The sequence below is a fragment of the Tympanuchus pallidicinctus genome, unplaced genomic scaffold, assembly GCF_026119805.1.
Source record: "Tympanuchus pallidicinctus isolate F22 unplaced genomic scaffold, pur_lepc_1.0 scaffold17, whole genome shotgun sequence".
In the NCBI taxonomy this organism is placed as follows: domain Eukaryota; kingdom Metazoa; phylum Chordata; class Aves; order Galliformes; family Phasianidae; genus Tympanuchus; species Tympanuchus pallidicinctus.
The window spans coordinates 4,981,935-4,997,777 of NW_026294690.1; the positions used below are offsets into that span (position 1 = coordinate 4,981,935).

Consider the following 15,843-nt stretch of genomic DNA (forward strand, 5'->3'; position numbering starts at 1 on the left):
AAAAGTAATAATAATTTATTAAGGATTTTAAGTCAGATACTAATTTCTAATTAACAGTAAATTACATTTTCAATGCCACGATGCTTTCTCATGATCTGCTCTGAGTTTCTCCTTTGTTCTCTGCTTCCAGCACCTCCTTTCATCAGACATTAACTTCCTGCCTTCTCAGTATGCTTCTTAATTCCCAATTGCCCCCTCTCCCCATGTGGGTTAAGCTCCGAGACAGTCTCCCGAAAATAAAATCCTGACAGAGCTTGCAGATCTCTTCTCCATCCTACTGCCTCTTCACCTTGCCATACTCTAAATACCCACTGAAAAACACTTTACAGGATTTCTAATGCATTCCAAAAGCATTAACGATTAAGCAGAGATCACATAATGACACATTATGTGCAAGCTGTCCAGAATACTCTGATCTGTATAAAATCTCTTTAAGGAGTTGAAATTAGTGGAGCTCAGCAGCACCAGGTATATTAATACAATAAAACAACAAACAAAAGCCACTATGAAAACAGGATATTACCTCATCGGCAAATAGACACTGAGGTATGTCTCCAGCTCTACACAGCATTCTTAAAATATGCTGTTTCACACTGTTCTCTTTAAAAATCAGGTATCATCCCCACTGAAACTAGTTTCTGCAGATTGTCAAACCCAGTTCTATTATCTTCCTTTGAATTATTATCTTCTTTTACACTTGAAAGCAGACAACACAAGCATCTCTTTCATTATTTTGTATATTTCAAGTAATGAACCAGTTTCAATCACATTTTCAAAATGCATCAGAATATGATTGTAATTTTCTTGCCATTGCAAGTTTAAGAGTTAACCCACTGAGTAACTACTGTCTGTAGTTACCCATATGTCTCCCGTAAAGACATAAGCTTTGTGTTCAGTACTGTTTTTACACAAAAGCTACACTGAATCACTAGGCACTACACTTCTGTAACTGTATAGTCAAACACATTCCTATCTGTGAATGACAGCTTTGACAAATCCCTTCCATGAGACACTGTTGTCTGTACCTGGTGTAATTTTAGAAATCATCAGCTGATACTGCAAGTCCCACAGAACATCAAGCTCCACTACCACCAAAAATTGAACAGAAAGGAAAATGCCACGCCAGGGAGAACGCACACCTTGTACAGGTAGCTACCCAATTCAGGTACCTCTAAGCCAGGAGAGCACACAGCACCCTACTGACACCCCTGGAGCCCACACTCTGTTAACTGGAGAGCCACAAGAATGCACCGAGGATATTACAGACACATTATGTGAGATCCAAACTATCTTGTCACAGGTTACTGGGTGATTCTTTTTGATCACTTACCATATTCCTCCGGAATCTGCATGCCAAAGAGACCCAGATCCCCCAGTCCTTTCAAAGTTTCAGGTGGGATTTTTGCATCTTGATCGATCTTCTTGGAGTCCACTATAAATACAGAAGGTTTAATAATTTAAAACCTTGATTTTCAGCACAGAAAAAAGCCCTGAGATCACAGCGCTCTCAAATCAGAGCTAAGGTCACCGTGTTCATGAGTCACCGGCACTGTGCCCTCTAACCTAAATACCAGCTTGAGAAGAACTGAAATAGCCTGCAGAAAAAAGGGCTGCAAGAACAGCACGCCTCTCCCTCGTCTAATTACCCTACAGATGATTTCTGAAGCAGCTTAGTAATATTGTGCTTGTTGCATCACACACATACTTACGTACACCTCATCCCTAAGGTCAAAAGAGTTATTTTTCTAGGTTTAGCCTGATGTTATGAACCATTCCATTTGCCTCCAACCCCTCATGGCTGGAAATCTCAAACCCTAAGATGCCTGTAAGATTAACAGTCTCAGCCTGCTGCCCCAACCAGTCCTCCACCCAGCAGAGCAAAACACTTTCCAGTCTTTGAATGCTGACAGCACATCTACGGTCCTATATACTCCTGCTAGAAGTCCAACTCTGTTTCCAGAAAGCAAGCATTTCAAGAGGTTTTGTCCTTCAGGAGAGACATGATACAAATTAACGAGCAATCACTTTCCCAAAGGCTATTTTCTAGTTTTCAGGAATCACCAACTTTACTCACGAAATAAACTGAAAGCATTAAGAAGAACCTAACCTGCCATGGAACCAACACTCCACCTGATCACCCCACCTTATTACATACACCATTAAAGCCAAACCACGGAACATACTGGAAGCTCCCAGAACACCAACTATGACAATCAGATCATGACAGACCTAAGGAAAAGACTTGGAAGTGGGGAAAAATCTCATTTTTGTTTCATTACCTCAGATGCGTACAGCCCAGGACTCAATGACTACAATAAGTTAGGCATTTCTTCCTGAACTATACCATGGTCATAGTTTTTTTAGAAGTACTTAATCATGGAATCATAGAACGGCATATGACTGCAGAATGGGTTAATTCCACAACTCTTGTTCTTATGAGGCATTTGAATTCTTAGGAGATTACCACAGTGGTTTTGTACAGTGACAGGGAAAATATACCAGAATCACAATAGGCAGCTGAGGAAGGGTGTCAGCTACAGCACAAGGAATGTAAGCCATCTTTCCAGAGCGCACTCAGAAAAGAGTAACTCTGCAAAAGCAGCAGCGTGTTCCTAAAGGAACTTCCCATTCACCCTGGTTAAATGATTCTGTAATTTCTGTACGAAATGTAACAGGGGTGTGCAGCTAAGCATTCTGATCCTCTTCCAAGTGAGGCCATTCAGAAAAGACAGACATTTTTGAGGAGATTTTTTTCCCCACACAGATTTAAGTTATGCTGTAGAAGATCCATATGCCAGTGGCTCTTCTAGGAAGAACAATGCGGTCATTCCTTCCTCCCCCATTACACCCAGACCTCTGCACCACAGACTGCCAAGCTTGGAATGATGGCTGCACTAAACTTCTTTGGTTATCCAGTGCCAACCACACATCAGGTTTCCAAGCACCTACGGCTGCTCCCCTCATCTATTTTATACCACACCCACAAATTGTCCTAATCATTAAAAAGAAACAGCCATAAATGCAAACAAAGATGATCAATTCCTACCTTCTGTTCAGGTGTCACAATCGGATAGTTTTATTTCTCCCTTTTCACTTTTTTACTCGATAAATGTCGTTTCCCAACAAAGCAAAGAACTAAAATGTGTAATCTGTATAATTTTAATGCTAAAATTACCTGTATCTCATAAATCATCACCTGTGACATTGACATTACAGCTTCTTCAATCTCCCACAGCGCCCGCAATCCAGGCCTGCTATCTTTGTCAGCAGGAAGTCTCAGCTGACCCTTATTAACTGACTCAGAGATTGCTGTTTGGAAAAAACAATTTTCTCCAGCTGTTCTAGAGCTGGCTCATCTATTGCACCAATAATAGAAGGAACACCTGCAACCCTATCTGGACTGCATACAGCTAATGTGACTTTTCCAAACAGAATTACTACTCCTGATAATAGGAATACACATAAAGGCTTTTGATTTTTCATTGCTTCTCAAAGAGTTACCATTTATGAATGTCTACAGTGAACTTTACTGAGAATAGGTTTAGTACAGTACAACAAGTAAAATGTTTCACACAGAACTTGCAATATCTCAAGTGGTAAATGGCAATATGCAGACAAACTAAACACCATTTCAAATCCTACCTCTGAATCCTTTCAACTCCCTTGCTTCTTTTATGTATTTTAAAGATTTATTTCTTCTCAACAGCATCCAAATAGTCCTTTACACAGAAGCCATAAACTAACATGCCTGCATCATCGGCATTATTGTGCTTCTGGAAACACATGCACAAAGTAACTTATCTATGTAAATTTTAATAATCTTAATTGCTACAGTTAAACTACTTTGTAATCACTAAATCACACAAGTAATAATTATACCTTCTTCAGCGAAGAATTTTTCTACAGGTCCTACAAACTGGTTGATCTCCTGTAGTTCTTCTTTGCTAATTTCTGGGTAAGGGAAAACTTCTTCCTAAAATAACAGACATTTTGTTTTAATTAAAAAACAAACAAACAAACAAAAACACAACCAAAAACAGAAACAAAAAAAGCCCTAAAGCAATTGAAAGAAAAACTCAAGAGCGCAAGTCCTTCAAATACCAGGCTCTAAGACCTGTGAAAATTAAGGACTGTGCTGAGCTTTCAGAAATTTTAACTGATGCAATGAACAGGACTTGACTAAACTTCATATCAAAGCACATCAGAGACACCGAGCGGAAAACAGAGATTTCAAGAATTCTAAAGATACAGAAATTCTTTGTTAATCGTTAGTTTTGTCAACTTAATCCCACTTTGGGATTAAAAACAGTTTCCATCTGCACCAGAATCATCTTGGCACTACAGTGTTCTACATTGCGGGTACACAGATGTGGGGGTGCTGTTCCATGCTGCTCTTGATCATCCTCTCAGCAAGACAGATTCTTCATACAACCATTCTGATCATAGACTGAGAGTGGCACAACCCGGTGGGTCTGCATAAACAAAACCTTCCAAGCAATCAACATACAGAACCGTTAGAGCCGGGAGGGACCCTCACAGCCCACCTGGCCCCACTCCCCCATGCTGAGCAGGGACACCTGCAGCTCCATGCAGCGCTCAGGGCCTGCCCAGCCTGACCTTGGAGTCTCCAGGGCCTCCTCACCACAGCCTCTCGGTGCCAGTGCCTCAGTAAAGTACTCCAAAGTACAAAAATTCTTCCTTAAGTCCAATTTAAATCTCTCCTCCTTCGGTTTGAAAGCATTTCCCCTTGTCCTGCCACGCGCACCCTGCTAAGAGTCCGTCCCCTTCCTTCTCACAGTGGGGATGGCAGGGTTGCCGGGCCCCACACCTGCACTCGGCGTTGCACTAATTACACCTCATGAGGTTCACCTGGATTTGCTGCTCTCCGGGTCTCTCTGGATCTGATCAACGCCATGCTTTTTCAGAAGACTGCTCTGTTGAAATTTGAGTGGAAAAAGGCACACACCAACAGGCACCTCGTGGGACACAGCCTGACTGCGACTCACCCACCTCCCCGCGCAACGAGCTCTCAATACTTCGTCGTTAAACTCGGCGCTGTCGGTAACACTGCAGATTCAGGAGACCCGCCAGCCCGGTGAGGCGCACCCCGCAAACCTCGCACTGAAACGTCCGGCCGTCACACCGCCCACAGTCGCACAGCCCCAGACCCACCCGCAGCTCCCAGCGAGCCGACACACGTGCGGCACGCAGCTGCCCGGCCCACGGCACCGCCGGCACAGCCAGGCAACGGGCCGGGCACCCGCGGGGCCACCCGGGCGCAGATCGAGGACCGCTCGGCCCGGAATCCCCGCGGGGCCCTCAGAGCCACCCGGCGCCGACCCGCCCGCGGTGCCACCGCGAAGTACGGACGCGACCCCTCCCGCCCCACGGCGCCGAGGGGGCCGAGCCCCGCCCGCCGCAAGGCGCCGTTAGCAGTCAGCCGGTGCCCCGGACGTGCCGCGCTCACCTTGCGCAGCGCCCCCAGGAAGAGCTCCTTGGCGTAGGCAGGCCGCGGCGCGGCGGTTCGCAGGCGGCGGACGGCGGCGGGGCCGGGCAGCGCTGCGCGCAGGGCGCGTACCAGGAGCCCGCTCATGGCGACACGGTCGGCCGCGGCGCGCGGCACTGACGGCAAAGCGGATGGGGCCGGGCGCTGGGCGGGCGCGTGACGGGGCGGAGCCCGCCGTGCTGTCGAGGCCCCGGAGCGGAGGGCCGGACCGGCGCTGCACGAGGGGCGGGGCACGCGCTTCTTTTGCGCCACGCCCGGCCGCGGGTGCCTAGCGGCGGCTTTACCAAGTTTCGTTCACGCAGGAGTCGGGTGCATGTGAAACTCCTCGTTTAAAGGCTGCCATCACGCGTGCCCTCGCAGCTGCCTCTCGGGCAGCGCGTTGCAACGCGGGATCCGCTCCCAGCAGGCAGCAATGCCTGCCGTCCAGCGCAGCGGCCCCGTGCACGGCTCAGACCAGGAGGGGTCACGGCCTCACGCTCCGCTAAGTGTAAGCACAGGCACCGCGTGCTCGTGTTGCGGCAGCCTCGTGCAGGTATAGGGCTGATGACTGCACCAGCCACCGGTCTGTGCGATGCAAGGATGCCTTAGTAACGAGCACAGCAATAGATAAGAAATACCGATTTCTGTAACCTTTCCTAATTTTCTGTAGATAGAAAGAGACTCCGGTTCTCTGTTAGATGGCAGTACGTTCACATTTCCATAGCTAGGAGGATACAGGACTACCAAGTACCAAATCCAAGCTTCTGATCTCCACCTGAGATGATGGAGGCAATGCCTGGCACGTGTGGGTGAGGAACACTGAGCTGACTTTAGCACTTGGCGGTCCTTAGGGTGGAATAACAACACAGTAATGTCTCTAGAGAGGATAAACTAAGAGCGTAGGTAAAGGATTGCCTGAAGAAGGTGATCCAAACAGTGACAACAAAGCTAGGCCACTAGAAAACAGCAGGAGAAAGAAGACTCACTGGAATTTCAGAAGATCTGAAATAACAGCATGCTGTGTGTTTATTTACTGAGAATGAGACTGTGATCGTATCCTACAAGAAGTACCTGTAAAGAATTTTCTTTCAATCACAGAACAAATCACAGTGGAAAACAGCAGATCCACGGCATGAAACTACGAGCAGTCTGTCACTCGTGGATAAAGAACTCTCTGCTTAGTTCTGAAAATCTCAAGTCTACATCAGAAGTGTATCACACCATTTATTTTGCCCCCTTCATGCAACTCTTCCTAATGCTCTGTATGTGACCACAACTGAAAGCAATCTTCTGGCAGCTGTAGTTCTCTGCAGCTCGCCATGAGACTTAATTCCTCTATTCTGACTCTTAGCCATCTTCATTGCACAGAACTGTGCAATATGTTGCTAAAACATCTTTTCCCTCTACTGTTTTAGGGATGTCCCTGGACTTCTTCGCCCACTTTAACACTCATCTCTGCTGTCTGCCACTCAGCTATGCACCCACATGTTCATTTAATTCCAGCTTCCTCTGAAACTGCTAGGCTGCTCTTCAGTATACTGCCTTCCTCTAACAGAGAGCCGCTCAGCTGTTAGCTCTCCAGAACACACATTCTGTGCTCAAACTGTCTGCCACAGTGATGTCAATTTCAGCCTATTCCACACAGAACTGCTTTCATAAGGAATTAATACAACAGATTTTTGGATCAGTAAATGAGTATCATGAGATTATGCTACAGTTTTCTTTTTCTTTTTACTCTATTTTTCAGTAACTGCTTAAAAACTGGTATTCAATAATATAACTCATTGAGAGATGTATAACTTACTGAAAAAGTACCACTGCAGCTCTAACTTGCTTTACACAAATATTCGTCAATCCTTGCAGTTCTTCCAGGAAAATACAGACAGTTGCCTTAGTAGCTTCTTCTCTCTTTATAAAATTGTTTTCACCTTTTCAGTCAGACAGATGCTAGGGAAGTTTTAGCACGTGCAGTTCCTTACTATCTTCCCTTTGGATATGTGTTGCTGCATTCACTGCATCATCTCTCTTGTCTCTGAATATTTAAAGAAAGTTGGTTTACAAATTAAATCTTGAGAAAGGTGAGAGCAGAAACTGGTATCTCCATTTTATTTCCCAGCCATGTGCTGTGGGAGTAATGTCACATTTGAAACACGGATGTTAATGGTGTCACTGTGTAATGTTTGTCCAGGTTAGCGTGCATCTGGAATTGAACTATGGCTATCATGAGAAGTATCTGAGGAAAAGAAATGAATGCACATCATTAGTGAAAGGGATTTCCCACATCTTACAGTGGCACTTACAACTTACAGAGGCAAATCACCAATTAACTCTGGCAATCTTCATTACAGAAGCACTAAATTATCTCAGCATTTTATTCTGTAAAGTATTCTGATTCAAATAAGGAAGGTTCACAAAATTTTCTTTTTAACTCAGTACACATTTTCCATTGGGCTAGAGGGTGTTTCTTGTTATTACTCTTTTAAGCTTTAATCACTTTAGTTTTGAAGCACAAAAGAAGCACTCCAAACTATAGCCATTCTAACTTCTTTGTTTGTTTGTGTTTGCTCCATGTCTGAAAATCAGATTGCTCCTCATTAGAAACAATTTCATAGCGCTAATTATGAAATTAATTTCCAGCCATGAGTTGCCATGGTACCATTGCTGATAGATACCATTGCTGAATAGCATAGCCTTCTAATTCAGAGCACTTGCACAGTCCTTGCGCTTTCCATTCCCTTTGGCCAAAAAAAAAAAAAAAAAAAAAGAAAAAAAAAGTCACATTTCTTTGTGAAACACTTCTTAATCTATTTTTTGTAGCAGAAATGAGAAGTTGTAAAGACAAAGTATTTTCCACTATGCATGCATAACATTTAATTTCTGTCAGGAGGAATTCACCTCATTTATCTTATTAAAAGAGTGCTTTTTCCTTGCTCATTATACATATCTGTTTATACCTCTCTGTTTTACTGTGAAGAAATAAATGAAAACTGTATGTCATTTTACAACAGAGCTGATAACTTGTATGCTTGTGTGATTTATTTGAGCTGCCTCTGCCTTGTCAACCATGATGCTATTTCACACCTCAGTTATTACAAAGTGCTAAATAAAGAGGATGCTTTTTACAGCACTTTATCATAGAAATATGCATTTATATGATTGATTAAAAAAAAAGAAATCTAAACATCCTAACATTCACGACCAGTCTCTTCCTGAAGTTGATTAGTTTTGCCACATAATACAGAATTTGGCTTTAATTTTTAAAATAGTAGGAAACAAAAACAAAATGTTATTAAAAATATACCTAGGATAAAGCAATTTTTGCATCATACTATCTTCTTGTCTTGGAATTTTATATCAACAAAATTTAGCAGCAAAAACCACTAAGAGACTAGTAAGCTAGCTAGAGATGCAATATGCTTCCTTTTGAAAAGGTGTACGAATGCAGTCATAGCACTACTACAGATTTATTCTTGCATGCTACTCTAAGTACAAGTATGTTCTTCAACAAATGTTTATCAGTACATATATAATTTATCACACAATACTAACAGCATCATAATTCTGTCAGTTGTTTGAATACTTGCAGAAAAAACTCACTAGCAAGAAATTCATTCAAGATGTGTACTGACATATGACACAAACACCTAAGTAGACAAACACGAGGCTAATTTTAGGAGAAGTTTTCAAATCTTAGACTTCCGTGTTTTCTGGTTACAACTCATACCAGAAAACCTTGGCCTCGTCCTTAATATTAGAATTAAATTGCTTATCTCCCCAGGATGAAGGCAAAAGCTTCTTGACTGAAGGCATTTTTCAGTAGGTAGGCACATACGAGTTCTTATCAGCAAGATTTGAGGAATGCAATTCCAATAAGATGTGCACCTTGAACAAACAAGGATATTAAAATAATTTTAACAACTTAAATAACTGAGCATTAGACTATCATATGCTTAACTTACATTTATTTTTTAATAAGTTGCTGAGCATTATTGGAGCTGGTGCAAATCTGTCATGCAAATAGCATTTGACACTGACGTTTTCTTCGGCTGTTTATTTTTCTTCAGTAATGCCAGATTATAAATGCTTTCATTATAGTCTTAGTTGAGGTAAGAAAACGTTTAGAGATGTTATTTAGGCCCTACTTTTAAGATGGAACAATAAAAAACACAGATTATTAGTAATACCAATATTTATTTCTGAATTCTCTTAAATTAGAGAATTCAGACTACTTGGCTTCTCCAAAGGCAGAAATATACCAAAGTTCTCAAAATCATGGTTTCTAAAATAGGAAAAGAAAGACCAATGGAGAGCAGCACTGTCAGTTCTTCTATTACCAGTAACAGACTGTGTGATAGTACCAGACCTACTTTAATGTGTCACACAGCTCCAAGGGATAACACACTGGTAGTATCTAGAGATAGATGGGTACTCACCCATAAAAAAAAAAAGATCAAGAATGCACTTTCTGAAAAAACAGCCATTCAGAAAAGGTCTTAGTTGACTATTCCTTCAAAACAATTCAAGAATCTCCTAAAATTCATAGGAAAAGAAAAAAAAAGCAAACAACACTTAAATTGACAGGTAAGCATTAGTTTTAACTGAGACATTAGACGCACTGTGATTCATTTGAAGTATAGGAAATGAATAAAAGTAAAAACAATTGTCATCTGAAGTACCTGCTGAAGTACAACATGTGAGTCAAACATGCCTGCTTAGCGGTGTGTCATAGTGTACATTAAGACACAGCAAACAAACACAACAGGTACAAGTACAGGATAGCACTTACCTCGTTACATCACTTACTGAAATATGATGCTCTCTGCCAACAGGTGCGCAGAAGCAATGAATACTCTCTATTTGATCTCAAGAACGTAGATTACACTTAGGAAATGAAGGACATACCCCTGGGAAGGACAAACTTGAAACATAAGTCAAGGGTAGGCAATCATCTGAACATGGACTCCTACGGAAATGTGATAGCCAAAAGATTAATGGGATCAGTCCAACATGCTGGACAGCTCACGCTGAAGGAAATTCAAAATATGGTAACTATTTTTCAGTGTTAAAATGCTTTCAAAAATATTACACAAGAACCTCTTCAGTGTTGCCTGCAGATCTAAGTGTTTTCTTTATTGCCCCTTATAGTACTTCAGAACTAAGTATATTCACAGTACCACCAAAAAAACCTAAGGCCTACTGAGACGTGGCCACACTCTTCACAGTACCAGCCATTATTTCCAACAACTTATCTTTAATTTGAGATGAAGACAGAAACCTTGACCCCTTTGAAAAGAGTAGCAGAATTCAAATCGACCCAGCGGGTCCAGGATAGCACCTGAAGGAATTTCCTTCATTTCATGTCTGAATAATTAAAGTTCTTGGATTACACAAGATGAGAAACAAAGAGTTTTAAATGATTTATTTGATTTCTCCACATGATCACAGTTATAGTTTTACATCAATAGGGTCTGTTACTACTTACAAACAGAATGCATATTAAAATGAAAGCACTCCTTTCTTCCCCATAGTTACAAAAGGGGTCTCAAGCCTCCCCAGAACAGAAGCTTCTTGTAAGTGTAATTGTTTTTGAAGTCTTTAACAGTCTGCATTCAACACCTAATTCTAATAGTTTAATACAACTCAAAGCAGATTTTAGTTCCTAGCAGGAGATAGGTATTGTAGGCAACCTCCAAGTGACTGCAGACTTAGAGTAATACTAATTTACACACTATGTACAATTTAGAGAATTGTCTACTCCCCCTACTTGGTCCCATTTTCACCACCCCCTTTTCTATTTTCCAAATTTAATCTTGTTATTGGTTCCTCTTTTCTTTTAAATATATACACAATAATCCATTTTGCAGGCAAGAAGTGCGATGGTATTTTACAACGGAACAGCAAAATGCATGCTTAACTGCAGAAAACACACAGCTTCATATGGAACAGCAAGTCAACATCTAGAGATTCATTTTTTTAAATATCTGCTGACTGTCTTTCAGCTCATTTTATCAAGAAACAAGAGGCTTCTGCTGCATGCAGTACATGATGGGAAAATCATTCTACACTGTATGTTAGACTTTTTTCTTTTTAGCGATACAAGACGTACATTATATTAGGATGAACTCTGTTTTCTGTTTTTACATTGTTGCACATTTCCATTTTTAACTTAAAAGAAAATTAAAAACCCCAAATATATATTTAATTGTTGTCCCAGAAAAGATTTTTGTCGCCACACCTTCATTCTTTAGGCTTCTCTTTCATTTTTTCAAATCAGCAATACAACTTTGCCGCATTTTTTTTAATGGGAAAAGAGAAACATGGTCACTCTACACAGTTCTGTACCAGTTTTTATTTGGCAATGGCACTTGAGAAAAAAATCTCAATTTTATACCTGCCTGCAGGCTAAAATATATATATATATATTAGTTTTTTTTAACCGCACAGTGTTTCAAATACTATCATTTTCCTGTTCTAGACATGACTCACACTGTTCTAAGCAACTGTTAACCAAGAATGGAATCAGAGAAGTTATACTAAAACCCTTAATACAGTTTAAAAAAAATAATCGAGTCCACTGTTTCTCCCTATTGTTTTGAAATAATGTTTACAGTTACTGTGCTCCTATATGACCACCCTGATTTTTTTAAACTAGTCTCAAAATAGTCTGATTTTACACATGCAACTTAATGCACCTTAAAAGGTAGGCACAAATTCTTTCTCCACGTGCAGATGAAATCATTTGCAAATGTTTTTTGCATGCACAGTTGTGATTCTTCTGAACATTTAGTTGATTGCACATGGAAAATCAGTGATCGAGCATTAAAATGTGGCTTACAGTGTAAGTATAGAATATTTATATTTGACTAATTTAAATGAATGAAAGGGGTTTTGAAACAAAGCAAATGCAGATCAGGGAGATTTAAGGTCTTCACTGTTAACTGAGTAACACAGCTTGAGTCAGATTTTCCTCTCAGCTGTTACTGAACGTTCTGCATTTACACAGTACACGGTGAATTTTACATTAAAACTCTGCACCTGAAACAAATACAGTCTCTGCTACTCTCAATGAAGAGGAGCACTCTTACCTCCATTTCAATCGAAAGATGCAGTTTGTGAAAGATATTTGTAACCAAATGACTCTATCTTTTCTGGAACAACCTATAAATTACAATTAGACTCTACTATTGGTACAGATGTATGAAGAAAAGTCTACATATTGAAATATGTTATCACTTTACTTCAACTAATATCAACAGTTAACACTGATATATTTTGCAAATATACAATATGTAGAGTGTAGCCTCACACTAATAACATTAGATGACATGCAGACAGTTCTACTTTCCCCTATAAGAACAGTATATATCTTTTTAAACTGCAAGGAACAGAGCCTCAGGGGACCTGTAGGAGCCCTCTTAAGGTCAGCCGCAGACTTTAGACTTGTATGAGTGATACTTAAAAATCATAATGCAATCGCTTGTTTTCTTTTAATGAAGACAATTTAGAGAAGGAGCAGAATGGGAAAATATTGCACGCGCGGGAAACAAATATGGACAGCTTTAAACAAAAGGCTAAACTCTAGATTGCTGCATTTGCTCTCTGTGGAGGTTAACAAAGTGCTGAGTTTGCAGTTTTGCTGGTATTGTGATATCAATGGTATGGAAGGGAAAAAAAATTACACACACCCCAAATATTATAGATGCCATAACAAGGCAGAACAAGCCAATATGAAGGTTACTCTCTTATTCTCACTTCAGTCTCACTTTAACTTCTTTCCACTTTAACTGAAAAAATATTATTAAATATAAAATTGACTACTGTTCTTACTTTTACCCATCTCACACTGGAATTTTTTCCAGAGCTCATCCTCTTCAAGGTTTGCTTTTAGGCTGGTACAGTTTTGCAGTTCTGATTCCTTTGCCTCTACTGTTTAGGTGTAAAGTTCTTGCAGTGGCTCAAATTGCTGAAACTACAAAGTAGGTGCCATGTGTAACTGTACAGGGTTTAGGGATAAAATTTTATATCAATTTGCAAATGGTCTGACTACAACACATAAGCAACAACAGCACAGCCTGTTTTTATGTGATGTCTTGCAACTAACTGGACTATGGAAGTGAGGGTTTGAGCATAAACTCAGCCTGCTGAGTGCTGGTTACTTTCAAACTAACAAATGTGATGAGTAAAAATGGTGAAGCCACTTCATTGCTAGTGCATGGCTACATGGAATTACAGATCTTTTTTTCTTTAGTATATACATAAAAACCCTACACTAAATTCTAAAACAAACCTTCAAGTTTTAGAGCACTTCCACCTGGAAATGCTCTCAGACTAGAATTCAGCTTAACAGGGGAGTAAAAATAAGAAATTATGGTAAACAGGAAACAAAGTAGCTGAGAAAGATGGAAGTTTGCAATTTTCATGTTTGAGATGAATGTTTTTGCAGTGTATACATGCACCTGTTATAACTCTTCATGTGTGTTCATTAAAACATATGCATACAAAAGAAATGTGGATCATGTAAATTCACAGTTATCACAGCCTTTAAAGTGTCTAAATTTGTGTGACCAATGCTTGAAGATGACCACTGGTGAAAAGGTCATCCCTTACATTGCTACCATATAATTACTGCATCTTAACAAGTTTGCTTACCTGAAATAGAAGAGCAGTTATAATACTGATTACGTATGATATCATGTTAATAAAATAAGGATTTATACAAAGCAGTATTTGACTACAACAATTAAATGCTATGTTACTTGGCACATTTAATAATGATTGCTTAGAAATCTTAGCAAGTCCAGAGGACTGACTTCTAATGAAAATACTGAAATGTCTGAAATTTATTTCTAACATTTAGTGTTTTTGGTCTACTCTTTCATATGCTATTCATCTATAATACTGTCCTATCAAGTAAGTGGAATTCCTTGTAAAGTCTATATTGCTAGCTTTGTGGACTGAAAAAATTTCTTTCCAAGCACAAATGTTAACTATACAGTATATATATATATATTTATATGTATATATTTATATTATATAAAGTTTACTTACGTACTTTCATCAACCATATCAGGTCTACTTATTTTTTGCCCATTGACAATAAAAGAGCAAGAATGCAACACTTGGTTCTGTATCACTTTTTTCCTTTTATCATAGACTATGTTTTTATTCTGCAAGTAAAATTGTCAAGGGATTTGGTGTAAAAGGTAATTTTACTCATATTCGGCAAGCAGCATGTTTTCAAGGCAGTCTGGAAATAAGAACTAACCAGATGGTAAGCATCTATGGAATAGATAAGTGAAACCAGTATTGATTGCACTAACTTGACTTATTTTTAGTATCAGCAAGCCTTTAAGCTCACACGACTCAGTTTAATTGTTTGTCTAGGTAAAAACTGACAATATTATTTGTTGCTTCCTGTAAGTGCTTTTGTAATTGTGTTTAAAACTACAGTTATTAAGAGGGTCAATACGTTCTAGACTATTGTGCTGATGCCGCTGTGTTTGGGCTTAGTGCTGGCTGAAGTGGACGGAGGTGGAGGCGGTCCATGGTGATGCTGAGTGTGCTGGGGATGAGAAGAGTGCCCTGGGTGTGGAGGGGGCAGTGGTGGATGAGGAGAGTGCGTATGCTGTGCGTGGGGGTGCTGCATGTAAGGAGTATGCTGGGAGTGTGCCCCATGCTGGGAATGGGGCACGTGTTGGTGATACTGGTGTGGGTGCTGGATGTGCTGGGGAGGGTGATAGTGGTGGTGGTGGTGATAGGGTGGTGGGTTCTGCTGCATATGACAGTACTGCGAATGGTGAGAGTGTACTTGTGCCTGGGTCTGTCCCTCAGCTGGCCCTGCATGATGCATGGCAGAAGGATGCTGTGAGTGTTGCTGATGTGGGATTACTGGAGGGTGTGGAGGTTGCTGTGATGAGCCAGATGGTGGATGGCCTTGGGAAGGTGGCTTTCCCCTTTTACTACCAAATAAGGAACCTAGGAGTGAGGAGGAGTTAGGCATAGTCTGGTGAGGGCGAGATGGACACTCTCGGGTTGATGTAGCTCTTCGGCGCATGTGAGGACTGCTAATGATGGACCCCTAAAAAGAAATTAATAGAAATAAAAATTAAAAAAAATTTTAAAATGTTTAAAAGAAAAAGTTCACACTGACCCACAAACTCCTCCTTCAGTGCTCACATGGGTGGAATATGTTAAAGAGTTCTAGGAAAATTTTATTTCCAACTTCTCTAAGTTGCCAGCAAGGCAATCGTGCCCTTTTTGGGACATTTATAGGCATTAACACTTTAGTATAGAAAGCTATTGCTTTAGGTATGAAAAATGTCACGGAAAAGTAGCATGACAAAATATCTAGGAATGTG

General features: G+C 40.5%; 2 protein-coding genes across 16 annotated transcripts in view; both read right to left on the bottom strand.

Moving 5' to 3' along the window:
- Positions 1 to 5,603, bottom strand: part of ACAD9 (acyl-CoA dehydrogenase family member 9) — a 23,797-nt gene extending 18,194 nt beyond the window's left edge. Inside the window, exons 1-3 of the mRNA XM_052678488.1 lie at positions 5,468 to 5,603; positions 3,880 to 3,973; positions 1,331 to 1,432 (exon numbers count right to left, since the gene is read on the bottom strand). Coding sequence (XP_052534448.1) covers positions 1,331 to 1,432; positions 3,880 to 3,973; positions 5,468 to 5,593 — 322 coding nt within the window. The 5' untranslated portion in view covers positions 5,594 to 5,603. The remainder of the gene's footprint in view (positions 1 to 1,330; positions 1,433 to 3,879; positions 3,974 to 5,467) is intronic.
- A 5,286-nt stretch (positions 5,604 to 10,889) lies between these two features.
- The window catches only part of IQSEC1 (IQ motif and Sec7 domain ArfGEF 1), a 318,376-nt gene continuing 313,422 nt past the window's right edge, over positions 10,890 to 15,843 (bottom strand). For 14 of the 15 annotated variants that reach the window (XM_052678515.1, XM_052678514.1, XM_052678512.1 and 11 more), the window contains one exon: positions 10,890 to 15,563. In XM_052678515.1, coding sequence (XP_052534475.1) covers positions 14,958 to 15,563 — 606 coding nt within the window. In that variant the 3' untranslated portion in view covers positions 10,890 to 14,957. The remainder of the gene's footprint in view (positions 15,564 to 15,843) is intronic. The other variant, XM_052678520.1, reaches the window with a different exon arrangement.